At 44.4% G+C, this 25,830-nt stretch overlaps 1 protein-coding gene and 1 long non-coding RNA gene across 5 annotated transcripts; one reads left to right on the top strand and one right to left on the bottom strand.

Annotated features, from left to right (window-relative positions):
- Positions 1-85: 85 nt before the first annotated feature.
- LOC125748584 (catenin beta-1) lies at positions 86-10,808 on the bottom strand. Of its 3 annotated transcripts, XM_049024883.1 has the most exons (17): positions 10,650-10,806; positions 8,199-8,232; positions 5,161-5,211; positions 4,672-4,896; positions 4,312-4,565; positions 3,982-4,220; positions 3,615-3,816; positions 3,384-3,528; positions 3,191-3,294; positions 2,726-3,064; positions 2,482-2,640; positions 2,277-2,396; positions 2,040-2,190; positions 1,826-1,947; positions 1,435-1,495; positions 932-1,157; positions 86-786 (listed from the first exon to the last, which is right to left on the bottom strand). In XM_049024883.1, exons 3-16 carry the CDS (start codon positions 5,171-5,173, stop codon positions 949-951), a joined length of 2,343 nt encoding a protein of 780 aa, XP_048880840.1. In that variant the 5' UTR covers positions 5,174-5,211; positions 8,199-8,232; positions 10,650-10,806; the 3' UTR covers positions 86-786; positions 932-948. The 3 variants fall into 3 exon arrangements, with proteins under 3 accessions (XP_048880840.1, XP_048880839.1, XP_048880842.1); XM_049024882.1 differs by lacking the exon at positions 8,199-8,232 and having other exon boundaries at positions 10,650-10,808; XM_049024885.1 differs by lacking the exons at positions 932-1,157; positions 8,199-8,232 and having other exon boundaries at positions 10,650-10,808.
- LOC125748585 (uncharacterized) lies at positions 9,847-20,105 on the top strand. 2 transcript variants are annotated; one of them, XR_007399601.1, is made up of 3 exons: positions 9,847-10,398; positions 19,035-19,150; positions 19,911-20,105. It is a non-coding gene; the product is annotated as an uncharacterized LOC125748585 (long non-coding RNA). The 2 variants fall into 2 exon arrangements; XR_007399600.1 differs by lacking the exon at positions 9,847-10,398 and adding an exon at positions 10,945-11,057.
- Positions 20,106-25,830: the final 5,725 nt, after the last annotated feature.

Here is a 25,830-nt window from a genome sequence, read left to right as displayed (position 1 = left end):
TGTTTCAGTGGCTGGAGTCATCAAAAGCCCCATGTAGGATCCACCAGACTCTCCACACAAATGCAGCAAAAAAACTGCACCAAGCTGAAATAAGTCCATTTTATTGTTCAGCCATGTTTCCAATAAGCACAGCAGGCTACAACTTAAGGGATCTTTAAACTACCTTCAAAGGCCAAAGAGGATCAGGTCTTTTGGCCTCAACTCAAATGGACTCCAAGACTGACACCAGAAGGTTTTCCCATTTCAGCTTTTAAAATATTTGGACCATTTTCAATTCCTGGTTTTATACAAAAGCTACACAATATAACACTTTATTCAGAATACAATTCTTTTGATTAGTGTTCTACACCATGAACTGATAAAATTTAGAAACTGATGGAACGTTACCACTATAACTTAATACTACAAGACGTTAAAAGGAATAAAAATTGCTGCAAAAAATGGTTTTAAAGCAAGCTAGATCATAACCATTACAAGTGAGAAGAATCATTAAAAAAATAAAATGTAAAAAAGACAGGCAAGGCTAGATGTTGAAATTCCACCTAGATGTTGAAATTCCACCTTCAAATCCATCTCTGCCGCATTCTTCCACTCAAAAAAATAATCCACCGCAGTTTAAACTCCGACCAGCAAGGACCAGAACAAAACGTTTCTCCGGCTTGTTCCCACAGGAAACTCAGCGTTGGTTAGCGTCAGGCACTTTGAGACATGAGCCCACCTCTCCTCACAAGACCGCTCAGCAACTCTACAGGCCAAGTCACGATGCAGTTTATTCAGACGATACGGCTGCGAAGAGAAGGGGGGGGCGCCACACGTCACTTGGGGGAAGCACGGCAGAAGGGGCATTCCACACTCCACACCGATTAGTTACACTCCACACAGGCATGCAACAAATACACCAGTATACTTGTGGCTCGTGTTTAAGCCTTACCTAAAAAGGTTATTTATTTACAGATCAGTATCAAACCAGGCCAGCTGATTGCTGTCGCCTGGGGGCAGCCCGTCAATCAGGTCCTGGGTGTGGCCCAGGTCTGGCAGGCCATCAACCGTGTAGTCGGCACCGGGGTGATGGCCAGCCATGTCATGCTCCATCATGGGCTCCATCCCCAGGGCATCCTGCCCGAAGCCGGCCGAGTGGAACGAGCGGTAGCTCGGGTCTGCAGGCGGGCCGTGTGGGGTGGGGTGGGGTGGGGGGGAAGCACACACTGTTAGAGGCATTTAAACAAGCGACACACGGTGAGGCGCAGAAATCCCTGCCTGCTTCACAGGCAAAGCAGTCCACGCCGTGCCCGCAGGCTAGCAATATAGAGAGCGAGTGAAGTCAATCTGGGCAGAGGGGACTGGCAAAAGACCCCCCTCCCCCACACACAGGCACTGCAGCAGTGACTCGCAGCTAAGCAGTGGATTAATAACAGTCACCGGATGCTGACATACCGTCCGAGCGATAGCCGAGGGGCTCTCCCTGGGCGCTCATGTCCAGTCCAAGATCTCCCGTCTGGAGGAGAGAAGACAGAGGCCACTGATCAGGAGAGCCAAGAGTTGCCAAGGTAACCTGCAGCTCGGAGCACCACGGAGACCCCACATCCTCCCTCTCTGGACAGGTCTGGATGCATGGATCCCCCTGCCACATGCTGATCGTTTTAGGAAGCTCTTTAAAATGTAAATGAACTTATACAGGATACTTGGACAAAATGTAACCCCTACAGTCCAGTAAAACGCTACGTTTTAAGCTCTGAGCTACCAAATACAGTGAGGCGACCTTATTTCACAGAGCAGTATCACACAGCCTGCAGGAAGCTGCCACTAGCCCCCAGGACAGACTCACCTCGTTCCAGGGCATGGGCTCCGTCCTGAAGAGGGAGCTGGTGAGCTCCACTGACAGTCGCTTCTTATAGTCCTGGGGCTTATCCTCCGACATGCGGAACAGCACAGCCGCCGCATACGTGGCTGCAGGTAGCAGGGGGAGGTCATGTGGCTGTTAGACACGTCCCATGCTCAGCGCCCCCCCACGTCAGGTGGTCAAGGGCCCCCACACTCACCCACGCCCTCGTTCCTGGAGTGCAGCAGCTCTGTTAGGGGAGCAGTGGCCCCCTCAGCCTCGATGGCCTCTGCCGCCTCCTTGTCCTGAGCCAGCTCGCAGAGCACGCCCGCCGCCACACGCTGGATGTTCTCGATTGGCGAGTACAGGAGCTGTGGGAGGAGGGGGCCGATCGTGAGGGGCAGGGCTTACAGGCCACCAGAGACCCCACCCCCGCACTGCACTGCCCTGGGCCTACCTGCACAAAGAGTGGGATGGTGTTGAGTCCCCGGATGACGATTCTGTTGTGAACGTCTCTGGCCAGGATGTGCAGGGCACCAGTGCAGCCTTCCACAATCTCCTCCATGCGGACCCCCTCCTGCGTTTAATGGCATAGGTCAGCGGGGCAGCTCGGGGAGAGTCCCCCCCCCCCACACACACACAGTGACATGGGCTGCACTCACCACAAATTGCTGCTGCGTACCACCCATGGAGGTGCGTCTCTGCGTGTCCTGGTGTGCCCGCACCAGCAGCTGCACCAGCCTGGGGATGGCACCCTGCTCCCGGAGGGGAGCGTGGTTGGCAGGGCACAGTGCCAAGTTACGGATCAGCCCCACAGTTGCCTGGGAAGGAAGGGGGTTGCGTTACAGGGGGTCGATCATGTCACAAAGGAGTCTCCACTGCCCTCGACGCCTAGAGCTGAGGTACCTTGATCAGGGGCCAATGTGAGGGTGGGTGCAGCAGCTTCACCACCACCGGCAGGCCGTAGTGCAGCCGCACAGCATTCTGGGCCATCTCGGCATCCTGGTGGCGGCTGGTGAGGTGGCGCAGGGCGCATACGGCGGGCTCGGTGATGTCCTCGCGGTCTCCCGCACGGAGCACGGTGCGTACTAGCGCCTCAATGCCGCCCACCTGGCACACCATCATCTTGTTCTTGTAGTTATTGCAGGTGAGGTTGGAAAGGATGCCAGCTGCACATGTCACCACATTGATGTCATCGGAGCCCAGGAGCTGGACCAACGTCCCCAGCAGGCCCTCCATGCCCTCCTGTGAGGAGATGGGCCAGAGCAGTCAGCCACAGGACGACATGGGGCGACCGTCTACCAGCATCCACAGACTCGCTGAAGTGGCGAAGATATCTCACGGAGCCCATTACATATCAGGACTTCGTACCTGCTTGGTGGCTGCATCTGACAGGTTTCTGAGGGTCCACAGGCAGTTCTGGACCAGACGCTGACTAGAGTCAGTCAGGTGAAGCCCTAGGGCCTGCATACCTCCTGAAATTAAAAATTAAGCCTTAATCCAAAGATCTGTAGAAGGAAGAATCTCACAGATCCAAAGGGTTCTCCACAAGTACGGCATTTACCAGCCTCGACGATGGCGGGCTTGTTGCTGGAGCAGACCGACAGCACCTTGAGCACTCTGCTGGTGGTCCATAAAAGCTTCTCATACGTGTAGGTCCTCATGATGTTGACCAAGGCCTGAGGGCCACCACTGGCCAAGATGATGAGCTGAGGATAAGAAATATACAGGCATCAGAATTGTTATTTTTGGCGGGGAGTGGAGGACACCCACACATCAAGGACAGGATCCTTACCTTGCTCTCTTGGTTGCCATATGCCAAGATCTGAAGACAGTCCGTTGTGATGGCGAGGAATTTCACGTTGGTCTTACTGAGCAAAGCCACCATCTTCTGCAAGCCCCCGGCCAGGCGCACAGCCATCTTGGCCCCCTCCTGGTGCAGCAGCAGATTGTGGAGTGTTGTGATAGCGTAAAACAGAACCGAGTCCACTGGGGATCTGCAAGAGAGAAGCAGTCTCAATGGCTGCAGCCGCGTTCCTCGCCTGCCAGGAAGTCAGCCCAGAGCCTAGACCTGAATCCACCCCCCCAAATCCCTGTTAATGTGGATGTAGAGACATTCCACCGATAGGAGGGACGAGCAGCAGAGAACACCCCCCCCTCACCCCAGCATCTTGACGAGGGCAGGGATGCCGCCAGACTTGAAGATGGCGAGCAGGCCCTCCCGGTGGTGGGAGAGGTTGTGCAGGGAACCGGCAGTGCAGCGGGCTGTTTCCACGTCGCCCGTGTTCTGCATGGTGCGTACGATGGCCGACACCATCTGGGGCGAACGCATGATGGCATGGCGGGACGCCTCCTTCTTGGAGAGCTGGTGCACCATCACGGCTGCCTTGTTCACCACCACCTGAGAAGGGCAAGAGCAGAGGCTAAGTGGGGGGGGGGGGGGGGGATTCAGACAGCACAAGGCAGCTGAACACAAGGGTGGGGCCGCAGACCTGGTCCTCATCGTTGAGCAGCTTGGTGAGCTCGGGGATGGCGCGGGTGGCCAGTTCAGCATCATCCTGGTAGTTGATCAGGTTGACCACGGCATGCTTAAGCATCTGAGAGGGCTCTGCCAGACGCTGCACATTGGTGGGATGGGCGCTGTCAAACTGTGTGGACGGGATCTGCATGCCCTCATCCAGGGTCTCAGGGAACATGGCAGCACGGACCCTCTGGGCCCGGGTCATGGCGTACTGCCCGTCGATGTCTGGAAGGTAGCATAGCTGAAGTCAGCACAGGCATCTCAGGTGCCAAAGCAAACCAAGGAAAACAAGGCTACGGTCAGCAGGAGGGGGTGGCTGGGGGGGACATACCTGCCACCTGGTCCTGGGTAAAGGGCTGGGGGAAGCCCTGCTCCCACTCGTACAGCCCAGGGTTGTCCACATCATCCTCCTCGGGGTTGCCCTTGCCGCTGAGGGATGGCGCCGTGGTTGTGGCCCCAGAGTGGATGCCAGAGTCCAGGTACGACTGCTGCTGCCAGTGGCTGACGGCGGCCTTGCGGTCCGGCTCCATGGCCATGTCGAGCTCCATCAGGTCAGCTGGTAAAGGGCACATGCATTCACTTACGGGCGGATGGCACTTGGCACAGGGAGCATTTTCCTATCAATGTTATGGATGGGCACAGAGCCAGTTGTTCCGGCTGCAGAAGCCAGACCACCCAGTGTCCATTTAAACAGAGGCTGTCAAACCTACCATCCATAGGGGGGTCATCGTAATAAATTCCATTTAGACACCCACTGATTAAGCAGAAATCAAATTATGGTAACATCTGGACACAGGACCAGTCACAGGGAGACACTTACGCTGGGCAGCCATGTTCCTTTCAAAACCCTCTGCCTACACAGCGTCCTAATCTGCAAGAGAGAGATTTCAGTTATAATTTGAACTGCTTGCGTGAATTAAATGAGGACACAGCTGTAACGTTCTCCGCAGCAGCACTGCCACAACATTCACTACACAATGTTCAGCAGAGTGAGACAGAGGAAAGCTCCAATTAGCTAGCAGAAATTAGTCATGGAGCTCGTTTATACTAGCAGGCCTCCAGTTTGCCAATCTAAGACAAAGATGGTGGCACACTGCTCGGCTCTCCCCTCTCCTTTATGCTACCATCCCAGCAAAGCACACTGTTCATAAGTCCTGTTCTCTGATTTAAAATCCACCAAGCCATTTTGTAAAGGGTCAAGTTTATTCAGGGAAGAATGGCAGTACAGAACCAAGTAAAATTAGCAGCCTCAGTCAAACCTTCACAAAAACAGACAAGGTTTGTTACCACATGCCATGTCATCTGAAAGACCCACTTTAATATATCAAAACAAAAAAATGGGTCACAGAATTTATCAGCCAAAAAGCCAATGTTTGCTTATGTAATCCCCCTCCCCTTATGATTATATAACAGGCTAAACCACAGGCTTTATGAGCCTGCTTTGGGATCTATATGCAGAGAGCACCAAATACACAAGCTTATCTCTACAGAACCTCAGATCTCCACTACCCAAATGGAGGAAGGAGCCATCATCCCATCAAGGTACACTGCTGTGAACGTCAATGTCCTAAAAGGGTCAACATGGGTAACACTGGCCTGATACCACATGGGTGCATCAATTCCAAGAGGTAAAGAGCTACTTACACGAAACCGACAGAAATAAGGACTTCAAAGTCTTCAAATGGAACTCGAGAGCTTCAAATACGGACATGAATATGGGAAACCCCCAGCTCGGGTATTATGAAATGTGCAACAGCCAAATTGCTTCAACATGTCATATTTAAGTCATGTAACTTGTTTCTGGGCAGATGTATCTGGGACGCTCCTGTGTAATACGTGGCCTGCCACCTGCAGCATGTCACCAAGCAAACCACAGAGATGTGCCACTTTGCGCCAGGGAGACATTTAAGCCTTACATACCCAACACCCCCAAGATCATAACCTTCAAACAGTGCTAGCCTGCGATTACCTCAATAATCCCCATTAAGCCCATCATTTTATCACCAACAGGAGGCAAATTTTTGAATGTGTTCACAGTATCCATTTCTTAAATCCCGACATGGTGAAAATGAACCTTTTCAAATATTTCCCTTGGCTTTCATGGACCGCTGCCAACAGTGGAGGTAGGGAAGGAAAAGTGTGACCGCCAGTTTTGCTCATGTTGGCCACACAGAGTGCAAGCACTGCACACCCCTCATGGCTACGGAACATCTCCCAGCTGTCCCCATTCTGAGAAAGTCCAGGATACCCAGCCACCTATGACCAGGCCATTTTACAGATTTTTTTTTGTCAACAGAGCATTCAATTACAATAGAAAAGCCTGGAACCCAAAATGGGGCCTAAAATGGTTCCTTAATGGAGAATCTGCCACATCAAGTAAGAGTGAAGGACACCACTCTCCTGCAGGCCCCTGCATATGGACTATAATGACACATGGACAGACTCAGTGCACGAATGCTGGTAGCGTTAATTTGTTAGCTGCACTGTGCTGGGGTGAGAACTGCGATCCAGTTCTCATACAAGCTTGATGTGGAGCGGCTTGGGCCCCTGAGCCAACAATAGTTCACTTGCACATGACCTATTAAGCATAACTACAGAAATGTTAGCTGACAGCGTGAAGCCATTCACAGCACCAAGGAAGCATAAGTGATGCAGAGGTTCCAAAACACATGGACATTATCCTCACGAACACACCGCCCTGAGGATTCAGTGGGCGAAGAAGGCTGGGAAAGCGATGAGGCTTCGATCGATACGCAGATGTGCCAAGAAGGTGAACAGTATACACCCAACACACAGATTTGAAAAGGCGGTTTCAAGAAAAACCACAATCAATTGGGGGTGCTTTTCAGATCATGCGCAATGACCACACTCATAACATAAATTGCAGAAAGAAAACCTTGAACAGTCTGTATACTACAGTAATAAAATGCAGATGTCTCTAACATTAAAGTAAATGTTCAATAAATGCACCGAGAGACAGGATGAAGCTTCCAACCGTCAGAGTGATACTGACACCCTGTGCCTTCAGAGACGCCCAAATCAATGGAGCTGCATTCTTCAGCACCGCAGACCAAAGCTAAACAGCAAGTGGTAGCTACGTCCAGAGTGGAACTTAATCACAGAGCCCCTTAGAGCAGACTGGGACTTTACAGCTGATCTGCTTCTGCCAATTTAACTGCGCTGCACAACAATCTCACTTTAAGCGGATCCCAGAATTGCGTGACGAGACCCAGGCAGCACGACTGCAAAACAGTGAGTTCCAGAGAAATATTTGGTGCTTGCAGCTACAATGTCAGTGTACTGAGCAAGGCGATTCTGACAGGACTGTGCGACGGTGGAAACGAATGTACACATTGAGTCAGTGCCCAATTATGCTCTACAGCCTGACTCTAAGCAATTGGCACAGCGCGGCACATCACTTTCCCAGACACTGCATAAATATTTCATAGCCCTTCCACTAGCTTTGGTAGCCAGAATGTACTGCTCCCCAAGTTTAGATCTACAAAGTGCAGTTTAATCTAAACAGATGAAGCATATCTGTAGTATAGATGCCTGCTATCCACTGCATACTAGAGAATTTTTTGACCAATTAAACTGTGCATTTCATTTGCCCTCATAGGCATTTTTCAGAATAGATCCCGACCAGGAGACCATTTCTGGGTTAAATTCAATATCTGAGAATCCAAACACACTAAGTGGTTGCTTCCATTCTGCATCACAAAAGGAGCAGGATGCTGATCACATAACACCAATTCCCTCTTATTTGTCTCCCGTACCCAAAATCTGAGATTCGGACATCAAAACTACTATGGATAGCCATGTCAAACTAGCCCAAATGGCAAGTTAAGAATTACATACCTGAGATGAGCAGTGTTCAAATCCCAAATGAAACCTAATAGCAGAAGCAAAAGTAGAAGACTATTAGCCCGTCAGACACCCATCTCCACGGTCTAGTCCCAAGAGGGAGGTGGGAGTGCAGTCACACCAAGGCAGCATAAGCCTGTAACCACACATTCCAAGTCCAACACCATATACGAGCAACAAGAACAAGGCATAAGGGCAGCCAACCAGCAGAAAGGGTGAAAGGTCAGTATGAAAACCACCTTGTTTTGGGACTACAGACTGATAAGTCTCACTGGCATATCAACGAGTAACTGAATTACAATTATACTGCATTTGGTAGGCCAGGCTGCATTTGCAGCACCAAGCGCACCAGAGAATCATCAGACCAGGAGAGCTTCATAAAGGCAGAACAGACAGAAGAGGCTGGACAGTCACACAACAGATTATCATCTACTGTTACGCTAAATGATCCAATTGAGAGTAGTACACTTAAAGGTGGTGCCTCACCAAAATCCATGTTGCATTTCACATTTTCCTCTCAGAGATTAAAGTTTATCATGCGGATCTGAAGCCTGTATCACAAAATGAGAATTGTCAGACAGATAACTTGTCGGATTTAGGATAGTCTGGGTGAAATGCAAGTGAACAAAGAAATTTAAACTGGGGTACCTTAAATCTGACAAGTAATCTAACCAACAAATCTCACGTTGCGATACTCAGCTCAGTCCCACAGAAAACACCACACACCAAAAACTGGGAGCCCAGTCTAATAGCAAGGTGCCCCACCAGTTTCTGCAGCAAATTCATAAATGCATATATTGTTTAGTTCCAGGGGATTCAAAGCATAGGACTGAGAAAAGACGCTACAGAGCTGTGAATATTGGTAAAGATTACATGCGCTAGAGCAACCTTCAGAAGTGATGCTGGGAACCATTTATGTCCAAAGCATAATCATGGTCGTGGTTGGTTTAACATTTATAATGTCAGTGTTATTCTGCGTTTATAACCGCAAACTCAGGCTCACATTACAGCACAAGAAACGACCACAAAAAAACTCAATTATTTCCACTCCTGGCAATGCAAGCATGTTGAGATAAGCGCTAGAAAAATGCAGATTTTTCCAAGCAGCTGCTCCCATTTCCTGAGGCTTAAGCTGCACCTGGTTAAACGATCTCTGGTTAAACTGGTCAAACAGCGAGTGAAACTAACGCAGTAAGACGAAAAAACACAAACACGCCCACGCAGACGCCGGTGAGGAAATCAGAGAGAAACTTGCGCTTGTTTACCTTGGGCAAGGTGTAGCTATATATGCAAACCAGTTAACACTGATTAACTACAAAGTTAGACTTATCACCAAGCTGGTGCAGGCTAGTTTAGTCTGGGAGGAGAAAAGAGTCTGTGATGAGGCGGCCGGATAAGTGTTAAACGTAAGACCCTGACCCGAACCCTAGCCTCATAAACACCACCCAGCTTGGGGGTCATAACCAAGCAGAGTTGGGCATGTTAAACAGACTCGACACAATGTTCTTAAAACAGCCCGGACACTGAGATGGAGTTCATCTAGGGAACTCGGAGTCCTGAAAACGGGAAGAAATGCAGACAGAAAGGCTATCACTAGCCCAGAAAGGGAGGGCAGAAAGCCATTCCGCCCGACACCCCGTAAATCTGCAGATCCACAAGCCGGGAGAGCTGCGGCCAGTCGCACCAATCCCACGTTAAACTCCGATAGACGGCGGCGGCTCCGCAGTCGTCCGCATGGTCGATCTGGATCGGACCTTTCCGTCTCTTAACTTAGCAAGTCTGGTTTCAGTGGGGAAAGGAAAACTAAAAAAAAAAAAAAACACTCGCACCTCCCCCAGGCTCCCTCCCTCTCCTTCCCACCCCCACAGCCAGGACCCGCAGCCGTGGCCTTCGCTTCCAGTGCGCCGCCGCGACCACCCCGGGGCCGGACAGAGGGGTGGAGGCTGGATGCGGTGAGGCGACAATAAATACCCAGAAGGCAGCTGCCTAAGCAGGCGAACCGGCCGTCGAAGCCCAAACCCGACGGGAACAATGAGTCCGGCCGTTCAGACGAAACTTCAGCGGTCCTCTAGCTTCGCTCTGCTGCCCACTAACCTCCGACCGACGGCCAGTTCATCCAGTTCTGAACGCGGCGCTGGGTGCCGCCGGCAACGCGGCTTCCGCACACGAGACGGGAGCCGGATCTTGGTGAAAAGTAAGCGGACAGAGCGCCGCGTCCTGCCCACGGTGGCCGAGTTTCTCCACACTCACCCCACCGAGCGCCAGTCGACTGCCAAAGGCACCCAGATTCACTGGTTAATGCGTAACCAAATAAAAAGTGTAGATTATCACGGTGTGTCTAATTGGGGGAGTATGGCAGGCATCTCCGATGCGTTTACCGTAACGGCTGGAGAAGATAAAAGAAAAAAAACTCCAAGTCGGCGTTTCCCGGCAGCCGGGGCGTACCTGAGACACGGCGATATATCCGTCTCCTCCGCGAGTTGCTTACTGCCGACGTTGTAAGCAAAGTTTAAGCCAAAACTGTGTAAACAACACAAGGGGAACAGCGGCTCGACTCCACAGCTGTTCTCCTCGAAAGCCGCTGGAACAACACGGATCAATCTAAGATGGCGGTGCACGGCTCGAGCTGTTATAGCTACTTTGTGGTCCGTGTATCCTGCCGCCTTTAAGAAAAAGTAGTCACCCTACCGTGAAGATAAAAACCTGCTAAATGTAATTTCCCCCATAGAAATAGCAGAATGTGAGATGTAAAGATGCATTGGCTGCGTGGATTTGTCCTGAGGAACCGCAAATAAAGAGTGACAGTGGAGAATAGAAGGCGCGCAGTGATACAGCGACCGGAGTGACGGCGAGGTACCTATTCATTAGGTTGGAATGTGAGCCGTTTCGTGAGAAGGATGTTGGGAGTGGGGCTGGGGGTAGGTGCGGGTGCACGCGGGTCTGCGCAGCCGAGCCACTACCGGACGGATCTGTGCAAATAAGCAAAGGCTGCAACACTAGGGGCAGCGGGCTCTGCTTAACGCACAAAAACAACTTCAGAAACGTTTTTGTAGATAGCTGCATTGCATTTTCGCCCCCTCCGAAGTTTAAGTCGATTTTTAAGCTTAGCGGAGTAGTAACAGCTAGTTAAAGCATTAACAATTCAGATGAGTATCGTGATTTTTTTTTTGTCTTAGAGAACAGTGTTAGGAATATTGAATTGATTTTGTGTAAAGAGATTCATAAAGTAAATACTGCGATTATATTGAGTTTTTTTAAAACTCCTTTTAAGAAATGACTAACGAGAAGCCTAACAATATGCTGTACATTTGTTATTCACATTATCGTTGCTATTTTCTGAAGAATTTTCCATGCTGTGAATTACTAGCCAGCTGCGTCACGTGCAATCTGATCTTTACTAACTGGTTTAGTGTTATCTAGTCCTAAATCACGTGGGGTGCTTTAGAGTACCAACTGCGAAGTCTGCATGCCAAGCATAGATGCCGTTGCTTTGGAGAATACAAGGGGACCATTGCCTTCTTGTGTAGCTAAATTTAGAGGAGGAATAGACTCGGGAGCTGCTGCTGAGCGGCTGAGTACAGTTTTTTACTGCTTAAAAATGCTCATACGGCCACTTAGACAAAAAGCGCAGGAAATATGATGGCGCTGCGACACTGAAGTGTCAGGACGATGGAGAGTTTGACATTTATGTAATGGTGCATGTATAGCGTAGGACCTTTCGCATTGTATTAACATAAGAGAAAGATTTTTCATTTCATACCATTCGGGGAGTTTTACATAAAACAATTTCTCTGATTTCTTTTATTTTCTCTAGAAGTTTTTTTTAAATCAATATATAATTCCCTACTGCTTTGTGTGTAATATATATTAACCCTGTTAATATTTAGCAAGTTCATTATGTCTATAATTTTTGCATAGTAAAAACAAATTTCTGATGACAAGATGCACGTGATCCACGTAAACAGTGGAGTTTTTAAATGTATAAACAAAGCTTATGAAATTGTATATGTGTGTGTGTGTGTGTGTGTGTATTGCAATGCATGCAAAAATAATGATAAATTTCATGTCCGCTTTTTGAAAAGACGTATATCTAACCAGTAGGATGTTTCTATATACTATATTCTGAAGAGAATAGTTACAACATGAAAATGCTTCCCCTGACTGACATTCAATGTCATTATTAGGGAACAGATTTTTTTATGTGGATACAAACAAAACTATTAAAAAAAATAATTTTGACATTTCTGTACACAAGCACAGAAAAATACACAAAACATTTGGAAATAAAATGGAGGCTGTGCGACTGTAATAATATCACAATTAATTCAAAAGCTGTACTAGGCGAGTTATTTTTCACAATTATGCTAGGCGTTCCTGAGAAGAACAGTCCCGTTTTTCTCAGAGAAATGTAAACATGCGGTGTGATGTCACTTCCTTTGCTGTACTCTGTCCTTTCCTGATTTCTATAAAGCTCACGGTGTCAAGATAACTCAAGGTTTTTAATCCTCCCACCCCCATATTGTGGAACAGTGACTGAGACAGACAGCCTTTCAATGTTGGGGTGGTTTTTTTTTGGTCAACAGCTCATGTTCAAGGTAAAGGGCTAAAACTATGGACCACAAAATGGTGCCCAATGAGGCAGTGTTGTTTAGCACCAACACTCATGCTGAGTCCATCTTACAGGTTAGCAGCAGCTGCTAATGATGCTGTGATCTATTCTGTACACAGCAGCTAGCCTCAGCTCACCAGCTATGAGCATTAATTATAGCAAGTTTACAGAAATGCTGAAGTTCATGGCTGTAGCTGACCTTGAGCTCACCAAGGTCAGTGCCTCTGTTTTATTATTAAAAAAAATCTTGATTTGAACAATAAACATAAATTTTACCTATGTAGTTGACATCTGGAATTTTATCATTATTTTATATGGCTCTTCAGTGAAATATTCATTAACATTAATCATTATTATTGGATTCTTTTTGCAAATATGTAATCTAGAAAATAAATCTATATAAACAAATATTGTTATTTTTTACAATTCCCACATAAGACTTAACATGATTTATTCAGGATAAAAATATTTTTCATATAAAATTTTATAAGGTTCATGACAAAAATATTGTTCACACAATTTAAGTAAACAAAAGGCTTAGATTTAACTTCATTTTTTCCTTCCTCGCCAGGGTATAGTGACCAGGCTCCTTTGGCATGTGCAGGCAGGAAGCTTTTTCTAACATTTAGAACTCATTAGCTCTTTCATTGCTGTCGATCTGTTGCTGTGTTTGTACACATCACTGCGCGAAATCCAGCTTCGGCAGTGTGCCCCCATCGTCGCCGGGGGTTTCCCCACACATGACGTGAATTAGCATGCGGCTTTTGCAAGTAACAATGTAACCTGCTTGCTTTGAGGTCATCTATTCAGCAAAGCCGGTCTTTATAGTCTCTGGATTGTTTAAAGGAAAGGTGGCCGGTATACAGTTGAAAACCACTGAACTTTTCAAAGACACGAATGTCAGTTTTTAAAGATTTGAAATAATTGTTTGTTTTTTTTACCTACTTCTAACATAAGACAAGCTCTTATCAAATACATCATTTTCTTGTGTCCATCCTGTGATCATTTTAATAAAAATAAACACATTTGTAACTAGAATGACCTTCTGTTGACGCCTTCGTTTCGCTTTCAGCTCTGTGCCCTAGGTTCCTGATTAGTAAGTTCCTGTAATGTTTAGCTTGGGTAGAGTGTGGTGAAGATTCACATCCTTATGTTGTTCCAGTATAAATAGTGTGGATTTTCCCCATAGTGACTACTGTCTGTCGTCCTACTGCAGAGAGCTAACTCATATCCACAGAATCCCTGGTCCTAATGTGAATGGTAGCCAAAGCCCTATGACTGAGAACAAGGGGAGTGAAAAATACTCCCCAAAGAATCTAGTCAGAAAAGCCAGTGCAGTAAAAATAAACCTTATAAGATTATGCACCTATGCTGGTTTCAAACATAGTGTGCGAGTCACAGGTTTCCCTGCAAGCTGAAAGCGCTGATTTATCTGGTGCTGAGCTGAAGTCACAGACGGGGTCGCAATGTGATTGGCTAGCCTGAGCTTTGTGTGTGTGCAAGCTCCCGGGGGACACGCCTGAATGGGCGCTGCATGCTAAGGGGCGGGGCTTCTTTCTCTCACTCTGAAAGGAAGAGGTGTCCTTAAACCAACATGTGTGCTCATGAGGTTGTATACCCTTGCCCTCCATTCAGCCAAAAACTCCTAAATCCACACTCTGGCAGTGTGACTTAGGCTGTCCTGGGGCTGCCCCCCCCCCCCCCCCCCCCCCAGTCTGCAGGGGCAGGAATGGACACGGGCAGATGGGTGTGTGTGTGAACGAAGATGGCCAGGTATCTTTTCCAGCATAGTACTGCAGTCAATAAATCACAAGTAAGCACCGGCTCTCGTCATGAAGAATCACACCATGAACAATATAGACATGGGAGGTACCTACTTGCAGCTTGCATTATGAATTTTGTAAGTTGACTTACTTCTCTAGATGCCAGATCTGCCGCATCATTCAGACTAAGAACTTAACTCAAGGAGACTGGCAGATCTTTCTTCTGAGATAAAAAAAAAATCGCATGCAAATTGCACACAGCTGGATAAAAACTAGCACTTTACTAACTTTACTAATGTCAGTGACATGCAGGGATCCAACCCGAAATCCTTCACTGTGATATAACGCTGATTTATTACAGCAAATAAACCCGGAATTGTAAAACACAAATCATAACAAAGGTGATACCAAACAACCAGTAATGACTTGTTTTGTGTTCTGTCATTTTGTCATCTGCTTATTTCCAATTCCTGCGGTACTAAAATCACAAATAAGGGAGAAATGTCTCGTCTTTTCAGATAACTAGAATGAGAAGTCTTGTCAATCATCAGTACTGGGTAATGGGCCTTTTTGATGTCATCGTCTTTCAATGTCAGTGTTTTTTTGCATATGTATTACATTCTCCTATTTAGTACCATTACTCTCCTACAAAAAGTCAAAAATGTTTAAAATACCATATGATTTGGGGAGAAGAGGACACAATGTAAAACAAAGACAGCCAAAACAATCTGACAAATGATGTCATTTCGACAGGAAGGCTTATTAGTTAATTGGAAAAAAAAATAACCATGCACTTATGCAAATAAACAGTGAGGACAGGAATCGGCTGGGAAACCACTGAGCCAAACCTGTACGGTCATGTGACTCTGAGGACCCCCACACGCGATCCTGAGTTTTTCTCTGACAGGATCTCTCCTATACTGGCCAGCAGGGCGGCGTCTGAGCAGACACTAGCGCAGTGGCACGGTCCCGTGCACTGAGGCGATCGTCCGTATCGGCCCTCTGCCTCCAACAGCCCGATCACTGGACCATGATCAGTCACCTCCTGTTCCAGTCAGTCACCATTAAGCTCTAGTTACATGCTCTTTACGGTTGCATCTGACATTTTTATACGCGCCTACTCACCTTACTACTTGTTCAGCTTTTTTCAAAGGGTCACGAACCAGATTTTCTTAGGATGGCCATTTTTGTCTTGAAATGAGCAGTTTTCATTTCATTTGACCCCTCTCCCCAGCACCACACAAAATGCGACCAGCTGGCGGACAGTGTGACCGCATCGGCACTGTTCTTCCCGCATACAGCGCAGAATCACTGACCGTTCGCTGTTAATTAAACACGCGGGCACATTCTAACATCTAGAGAAATCAGGAATGAACAAGAGGAAGAAAATTTTAAATGGAATAATATCTCAAAAAGACAAATACGTCTCATTGTGTCACAGCAGTGTTTGATGTGTGTGTGTGTGTGAGAGAGAGAGAAAGAGAGAGAGAGAGAGAGAGAGAGAGAGAGAGAGAGACTGAGAGAAATAACACACTATCCAGGACCCAAGACAACAAAAATCTTATAGTTATATATGAACATTAAATTTAAGTTTTCTTTATCATTCCATAAGGCTTGTTTTCTTGTTTTTTTATATTACCCATTAGCTATAAAACACAATAATGTAAGACTATATACCATTAAACATAATATCCATAGACCCACTGAATGCTGTGTGAAAGACGATACTGTGTCATAATGACAGAAGCATACCGATTTATTATCAATAGAAATCCATCCAGTCATTAATCCATCTTGCAAACATTTCTCTGGTACACTATTATGGGTAAAAAGGAAGTGGAATTAATTCAAATATCATGAATGGGAAAAAGATACAATATTATTAGAAATAAATAGAGTTTTTTATATATGCAAAAAATTCTATGAGTTCCAAAATTACCTAAAAATCAAACATTCAAAATCCCTAAAATAAAAAAGCAGTCAAATCAACTATTCTGGAGCCTTTCAATCAATCAGTTGCTAAAAATCTTTTGTAAATCGTGTATGTAAATGTCCAGAAAAGCAAATGATCATTTTCTGACAGACAGATAACGTTCACTTCATAGGATATTTTCATAATGGTAAATATTTCTTAATGTTATACTACACTGAATACAAACAACAGATACTGCAAAATTTGAAGGGCAAGTTAGTTAATTATGAATATTTTGACAGCTGGTACAACAGAAATATCCTTTAGAACATTTCTGCTGTGTAGAAGCGTGAACGATCGATATGAAACACTTTAACATCAGTAAACAAATTATGACGATTTATCGGTGTATCCAAAGAGAGGTTTGATTTACCAGCTTGATTGTTTTTGCATCTGACAAATCGGAAATCAAGTAGAATACACAATGATGCAATCATAGTCAGAGAGTGCAATTTATACAAAATAAATTTTATTCTACCACAGACAAATAATAAGAATAACATCTAAAATATATACAATTTACTATCTATACATGATATGGAGTTTCCAGGTTATTTTTAAACAATTCCAAAAAATGTGCTTATGACAAATAACGAATGATTTTTTCAATAGTAACGATCAAACTATGCAGCATTGGCCACTGTTTTGATCATTTCATTTTGTCAGCAACTATCAGTATAATTGCATGCATCATACTGGCTTTATTCGTATCACGCCTGTCAGCTGAGGGATTTTCCCACTCACTTCACGGATACTATCGCCTCGCTGGGTGATCTGCACAGCTTCGCGCTCTGTTTTGCGTGTGGAGGCATTACCCACAATTCCTAGCGCCCTGATAGCCACACAATGGGAGCAGCGCGGGGCTGTTTAAGGCCTCGACTAGGAGCTGCGGCTCAGACGGGAGGAGGACGTGTGAGAATCCCGACCTGATCCAGCACCAGGAAGGAAAGGAAATAAAAGCTACACTGTATGCCTACATCTATCTATATCTTTAAAGCTCTGCAGTTTATTTATGCCAGTCATAAATCACTATTATCTTTATCTAAAATGCCACCATCATTCACAGCACTATTCATTTAATGTATGACAATATAAAATAACAGTAGGTTCACTGATCACACCGTTTCATCAGAAAAAATTGAACTATTGCTGATTGTTAAAAATTTTCAAACATATTCTTTTTATTCAAACGTGAAATGACAAAATAACAATTACATAAATTTGAGCCATTTATATTAAATGTAGTAATATCTCTAATATGTATAGTTATAGATATGCAATAAATTCAATTCTTCAATTGTAATACACCATTATTATGACATGCAACAATTAAAAACAAATTCTTTTGCCTTAACAGTTTTATTTTTTATAGTTTATTATTTAGTTTGAGCTTAAATTTTCTATTAAATATATTGGTTGTATTTTAAATATTTACGTAGAAAGAAAATAAATACCGTTAAGGTTCTTCTTAATTTTTAGTTACATATTTACATATGCTTGGAATTGTCTTGTATTCATAGTTGCTCTAGTTTTAGTTATATATGAACATTAAATTAAATATTGTTATTGTACAAATTACCTTCCCTATTTGCAGAAATTGTCATTATATCGATGGAATAACACGGAATCTTAATTAGATATAAATAAAGACAACACTATTAAATTGTTAGTTATTGTGACTAAATAAAAAAATTATTGTTTTAGTGCAATACTGTACAACATTAAAATGCCAATTGTCTAAATTGACAATGATGATATTTTTTTCGGAAAATGTTGTTTTTGACTAAAATCACCATAAACAATAAACTGTCAAATAAAAATTGGAATCAGTCATTAACATCTTTGAAGTAACTCTTCTGATTGTTATTATTTTGTAGACAACATCAGAAAGAGCAGAATTTTCTCAACAAGGCAAAATATGTAATAATTTTCTTAGCTTGTTGGTATTTTTCATGCGCAGTGAGATATTGGCAAAAAGCAAACAGGGAAATCAGCTACGGGGGGATGGGGGGGGGCACACATGATCGGCTCTATGCATTCACAGACTGAGAGGCTTCTTAGAAATGCTCTCAAACATCCATTTTACATAAAGGTCTCGCTGTTTGATAAACAAAAAAGAAACAAATCCACACATCACCTCGCGTTTCTCGGGGGAAAATGAAACCCTCAGGTCAGTGAGAAGGTCAGGGGCAGATGGAGCAGAGGGAGATAAGGGGTGGGGGCATCGTAGGCTGCAGATGAAGGCGGCAGCGAGCACCGCCTTTCTGAAATAGTCATTCGACCCAGTCTGATCTTCCCTGGAAGATCCATGTGTTACAAAAAGCGATTGTGCTGTTTCATATTCGTAAAAAAGTGTCATTTTAAGGGCTCTGAGAAGACATAGGCACCCCCACCCGCATTAAAAAAAAGCTATTTAGATTCTTTTTGTTAACATACTTACTTCCAGAGCAAGTAAGTCCATGACATTTTATTTTCTGATGTTCCAGGCAATGTGAAAAACATGGCCACCAAGTTCTGAGGACACATTCTGGACAATGTACGATGTCTGCGCTTGCTGGTGATCAAAAGTGCATCATTCAAAAGAAGATGCAGTAGAAACTGGGTAAGTAAAGACAACTCAAAGTGCAACAGTGACACTGGCGAACAGCAAGCAGCCTTAAATGCACATACACATATAAAACATAGGATCAGCTGTGAGCTGCAAGTCGCTTCTAAGCAGAGGACAACCACCTAATCGCGTCATGAATGCGATTCCGGGAGTCCACATAGGTCATTTACCCACAAGGCACTGGGAGCAGCTTCTTAGAACACCCCTGCTGGGTCTGCTGAAAGCACAGGCGAATCAAAGACATGCCACATCTGGACTTATACATATTTTGCTGCTCAAATAGGGACCTGATTATCTTGCACAATATAAACCTCCCCAGCTCCCAGCAGCCGACTGTCCACTGTTCCAGCACATTCTATTGGGGGGAGATAATTAATGCAATTTTCATCTAGAGCCAGTTCGTTTTTAAGGCCTTGATTGTCCATTTGTGTTCTGTGAATCTTGTTAATTTGCTCCTAAACTGGAATAAAAACATCCAAACACTAAAAATACAGAGATTTCTTCAACATGGCCTTCATTTCTACGTGGAACAAATCGCTATTAACACTCCTGGTACGTTATTAACACCTGACGGGGTTTGTCGGCTATAAATAGTCATCCAGTGGAGGCCGACAAAAGGCCGCTATGGATAACTGAGTGATAAGCAAGGATTTTCGCTTAGCTGCCTCATCGTGACCGAGTCTGCGATACTGTAACGGACACAGCCTGTTAGCACTGTAATGCTCTTCGGTTATAATATCTGTTTGGTTTTTAGGAAGACTGACAGGCAACATCAGCCTGAGAAAGCCACCGCATGCTGGGATCTTTGCCGAGGAGAGGGGAGCAACCCTAACATCTTAGCTGCCTCTACAGGGTCTGCAGGAAGACATGATGTCACCTGATGTGATGCTGAACAGCCATATTTACACTGAAGGTGCCATTCCTCTATTAAACATCTTTTAGCATCTTTTATGTTATGTGTCTGTCTGATGGTTGTTTATAGATGTACAGCTTTGCCTGGAACATTGATCCTCTTACCGTGTGTTGAAATCATACCTCTATCCTTAATATTTTCATTTGCTGATGGTCAAACTCTGACATTCACTTCATACACCATACAGAATTTAATGTTCCTTTATTATATTACATTATATTAGATTGTATTATATAATATTATATTATACTTAGACCTATATTATAGTATATTAGCCTTTTATAAAATGGAAATAATCTATAAATGATATTATACTCAAACAGTATTATAAATCTTTAAGCAATAAATAAATGAGAATTACTTGGTCTTGTTTCAGAGTAATTGTCAACCAAATACTTGGTGTAGTCCTCATGTTGATTAAAAATGTTTTTTACTTTTAGTATTATTAAGTATAAAATGAACAAACACACACAAACACATTGTACTACACTTCACACTAATAGCATATAGTACAGCCCTATTATCAGAGAACATAAGATGTAATCATCTGTCTATCTCAGTTTAAAATTAGCTACATAAACATATTAATACGTTTCTATAGGAACTGGTATTTTTCACGTGATTCATGCCATATTCTAGTCATATAAAGAACGGCTTTGCAGCTCACATTTCAGATCAATAAGCCGTAATCCATTACATGCTCTCGTGTTGATTCTTTTTACATAAACAAACACCTGAATACTCGTCCACATTAACATTTTGGTAAAAACTGATTTTCATAAAGGTGTAAACACTGTTTTCTTGCGGACACCCAAATGAGCCACAGAAAGGTAACCCTCACCACCCTGGACTGAAACACAGATCTATGACGGTCAGAGACGAGAGGCAGCCTCACCTCTGCTGAGATGAGAAGCGTGAGGAGAACGAGCTGCGGGAGGAGTACGAATTGCGGGAGAAGTGCCCTGGTGTCACACCGCAGCCGGGCAGACCCGCGGAGCGCCGGCTCGCAGTTACACTGATCCGGAGGAAAGCCGCGACCATTAAATGGAAGGGGGGGGGGGGCGGAGGGGGAAAGGAGGGGAAAAATTAACAAAAAAAAAAAAAAAAGCAGCAGATGTGTGTGTGTGTGTGTGTGTGTGTGTGTGTGTGTGTGTGTGTGTGTGTGTGTGTGTGTGTGTGTGTGTGTTTCAGGGGCCCGCGCCGGTATTTTAAGCCCACTTTCTTCGCCTTTATCCCCCAACAATCCGCTTTAAGCTCAAGGCGACTGGACCGGGCCGCGTCCCTCAGCAGGAGCCATTAGACATGCATTGGTGACCAACATGAAAAGAGTTCAAGGGCCCCGACGCAAATTCACGGAAAAAAGCGATCAGGAGAAAAACGAGCTGTGTAAAAACACTTTCTCCCCAAAAAGACCATCACGTCTGTCCCTCCTGCTTAACTAGGCCCATATTTAGGGTCATATACTCATAAATTATGTTCATTACTTTATTTCATTATCTACTGAATTTTGAGAACTAAACAGTCATGCTACAGGTCATTTAATTAAATATGATGAAGTATTATTTAAATTATTGAATACAATTTTACAAAGCAATATAAGGGCAGTAATACAACACAATCATTCAGACGACCCTATATTCATTAATATGTAAAAAACAAAAATTTCAGAGGAAATTTATGAGTAACATTAAAGATGTAACGTTCGCAGGCGGCAATTTCACAATATACATTTGTTCGCACGTGTAACAAAGAAATGCAGAATTGCTGCAAAGCAAATCGATGCAAATGAACACATATAAGCGGAGTGACAAAATTGGCATTTTGGTATTTTGATTTCCGGTAGCGACAACACTCCTAATGCCAAAATATGGTTCGGGCTTAAAGACGCAGTTTTTCAGCGGAAAAACCTGACCTTCTATCTGGAGTTACCCTGACATCAGAACGCTGATGCTTTCGTATATTTAAAAAACACTATTTGGTTCCTGGATTATATTGTTGTGCAGACATGCTGTACTTTCCATCTCCGCAATCAACAGGGATTCTATGGGTTTATGCACAGGAGAGGACGTTGTATGCACTATATACAGTAAACAGAAGTGGTGTATAGTGTAATGAGTCTTTTTAAAAATACAAAGCAAAAACAAACAAAAAAAAACGCCACACTTCCAGCACTTCGATATAAAATATTGGTTTTTGGGGTTGATAGTAAGGAAGAGAAACAATTTCATAAATAAGACCGTCTTTATACTAATTAGTATTAGATTTACTTGGTCTAGTTTCTGAGCAACTGTCAGCGGAATACTTGGTGTAGTCTTCATGTTGGAGGATTGTTCTGTCCATCCAAACAACTGCAGAAACGCAGATCAGCGACGAGCAAATATTGCTTCGCTGTCTCCGGTATTCAACATTCGGCTGTTCGGTTCATAAAAGCGAAGCGGTCGTGGTGTTTATGTTTAATAAAATGAATGGTTAAATTATAACCGAGCTGCAGATGCGCTGACGGAGAGCTGTCACGGATCATCCGCACATGCCCCCAGACCGGAGAGTGCTTTCACTGGAGGGTATGCTGATTTTGCCGGCTGTCACCGTAGCCGGGGGGGGGGGGGGGGGGGCGAGGGGGGCGCTTACTGGAGGTGGCCCCCCGAGGGGCAGGTCTGGAGGATTGCAGAACAGTAAATGTTTGTCAATGAGCTCCGGTGAGCTGGCAGTCTGAGTTATCCCTGTCAGTCTTTGGCTGTTTTGAATTTAAAAACACCTTCTGGTTGCCTCTCTGAACTATAAATTCCCGCATTTCACCATCACCCCCCGCCCCTCCCCAATTCAGGCATCTTTCAAGTTAGGAGCAGAAACGCTTGGCTCATCGGAGGCCGTTTTTTTAATAGTTTATTTTTCTCACTTTTGCTTGAGTGTGTGTGTGCACACATGCATGCGCGTCCCTGTGACTCATTAACTCTCAGCCTCGGCTCAGCTCGGCTCGGCTCGACTGGCGCTTCTTTGTACCTCGTTTCTGTACCCAGCCGCCCGCGCAGCGGGGGGGGGGGGGACCCAATTACACCGCTGATTAAACCTCACTTGTAGAAAAACTTTAATTGCCTACCCAGTGTAGAGAGTTGGGAATTTCTGCCAGTTACATGAAACGATAATTGGATAGAAAAAGTCAGACTCCTCTCTTCCTTCCATCATTTTCCTTCTGACAGAATATGTCGGGGCTGATTTTAAGAGTCTCCCGAAACTGAATGACTTTTACGCGGCTCTTTATGCTCAACCTGTTTCCACAATCCTGCCTTGCGTAAGGAAAAAGGGGGGATGCATTATAGATTGCGCAGTAATCACGTCTCGTTTTATCGACTCTAAATTAGATTTAATTTTGCGCTTAAGTGCTCGGCGGCGGCTGTGTAGCTTAGACTAAGGGTTGTTCTGTCGCTCATTTTCGCTGCCGTTTTCCCCACACAACCTCTTTCCTCCCAAAGGGGCCCCGGTGATGCTACGACTAACTGTAGTCGCTGGATGTTGTTAAAAAAAATCTCCCTGCAAGTTTTACCGTATCAATAGTTTCTATTATAAAGGGAAACTGCAGCAACTAATTGATGCCATTGAAGGGATTTCCTCAAAACACCAGCGTTGCTGTTTGAGACGAATATTTTCATTAAAACAGAGATAAAATATTGAATAAAAGGTCAAACCTGCTGAACAGCACTTTTAGATATATATCATAAGTACAATGCTCTTCTGTGCTGAATCCATAAATCTCTGACCGGCGTAGTAACTATATCCAGCTGCGTATTTTACTAATTGGGGCATATTGAATAACTAAACTGATACAACTTTTATTTCGAGTCTTGACATGAGATGACTTGTGATGACGCTCAAACGCTCAACTTATAAACCTTAAACTAGGTTAACAAAATGACAGCCGACCAGCACCGCGTCTTCCAAGACGTGTCGGTATCTGTCCCATTTAATTACTATTATAAAAAACAATTACTACTCTTGTGTACCTGAGTAATTAGCATAGATTATATTAATCAATTGACCCCTTGGTTGCTGTAATACCAGTAATCTCTGGGCATTTAAGTGTATGGCCCAACCGAAATAATAGGGCTTTTGTGCATATATGCATCCTGTAATCAGGTTGTTCGGATGAGGCGCTACATTGTGATTTTTCTTTTTATTGAAATGTACTGTGGGGTTAAAGGTTCCCGTAGATGAGGGTAATATCAGAGCTTTTATCTCAGAGGCAAATGCTTAAAGCTGACGTTGTTTCCTTTCGTGTCTTAAGGATACGAACAGTGTTAAACCGCTATGCTGGATGAGAAGAAGCTTATTTGCAAGCACTTTGACTCGTGTGAGGTTAGTTCTTGTCTCGAGTATAGTGTGTAACCAACTGAACCTTCTCATTGGGTCACAGAAGAGGAGCTTTTTCATAACAAAAAATAAAATAAATCAAGCCTTGGATGGTGATGGGAAAATGGCACAATGTCAGCCATCTCCACCAGAACAAGAAAATGTAAGTTAACCTCTGGCTTCTGTGTTCATTAAATAGTTTCATCTCAGGAACTCAATATGCAAATTGAAAAGAAAAGCGAGATATCAGATACAACAAAACCAAAGTTAGCTGCGGGTGCCACTGATACCACATGTGTCTGCTTACTGAACTGGTCTATGGTCGTCAACTGGAAAGAGCTATAGGTGTCTCACCAACCCCCCAAATTCCTACTTAATGTAGCCTCAAAATCCATTTATTGGGTATCTATTGAGTAATTTCTTTGTATGGAATTAAACATAAGCTATTACTGCATGGACTCACGTCAAAATATAGTCTATTGCGGACAAGAGTAGGCTATGTTTTACAGGTAATTCATGCTTGCACGAATTTAGAACATTCTGTTGGATATTTAATTATTGTTACTTCGTTCACCACCATCCAGCATGTCTGTTATTCGTTAGCGTTATCAGTCCTAGTCTTTTGATACGCCTCGTTATTCGTTTCCCGTTTGGGATCGTGATTGCAGTGCCTGAAAAACAACGGCAATTAGAATTTTATAAAAAATTAAATATACAGGCACAGTAGAAGTCGCGTCATAAGCAAACGTTGAGAGGTAGCATAAGCTCGCTCGTGTGAGTCTGCGAAATCTGCTCGCTTCATTTGCAGCCATAATGTTGTGTAGACAGGTGAATAAATAATTTACAGGCTTGTGTGTCTCCGCCTGGCGCTGTGTCGATCGATAGCGTAGAGAGCCTGCGCTTGGCCTGCTGTCCGCTTTCATCCGGCCGTCCAGGGAGCCTGTTCCCTCCCCCAAACCGTAGATCTGCCTCACAGCCCCCAACTCGGGTCCGATCCGAGGGAAAAGGAAAACTCACATTTCTTGTGGGTTCGTTTCCTTTAAATTTTCGTTTCTTTGTTTTCTATTCATCATTTCCCTGCTAGTACAGGAGCAACATTACTGACATAGAGTCAGGAGTGGACCGCATATCGTGTTCTGCGGTTTCTTTTGTCATTTGTCTAGTTAAGCACTTTCACTGTCTTGCTTACAAAACAGCTGCATTCTCATTTAGCAGGTTTGTTGTTGAAATGTCAGTGAATATGATAAAAAAAACTGGGGTCAATTAACTGATTAAATATATTGATCCATTTTTTGCACGGTTATGCAGTAGCTACAATGCGAAGTTCAAAAGAGGAATGATGGGAAAGATAAACGTTAAAACTACTTTTGAAAAATTATAACCCAGTCTGTGCTTGTTTGGTGCTTAGTGATAATTT

Source organism: Brienomyrus brachyistius, chromosome 9, assembly GCF_023856365.1.
Source record: "Brienomyrus brachyistius isolate T26 chromosome 9, BBRACH_0.4, whole genome shotgun sequence".
NCBI lineage: Eukaryota > Metazoa > Chordata > Actinopteri > Osteoglossiformes > Mormyridae > Brienomyrus > Brienomyrus brachyistius.
This window is presented reverse-complemented; position numbering and strand designations above follow the sequence as displayed.

Bases quoted from the DNA above. Each gene is read 5' to 3' on its own strand.
- LOC125748584 (XM_049024882.1), bottom strand. The intron at 4,221-4,311 runs GTCTGCGGCCCC...TGCCCTTCTCAG, and splicing joins TGCTCAACGATGAGGACCAG to GTGGTGGTGAACAAGGCAGC. The intron at 3,817-3,981 runs GTGAGGGGGGGG...TCTCTCTTGCAG, and splicing joins GCCCTCGTCAAGATGCTGGG to ATCCCCAGTGGACTCGGTTC.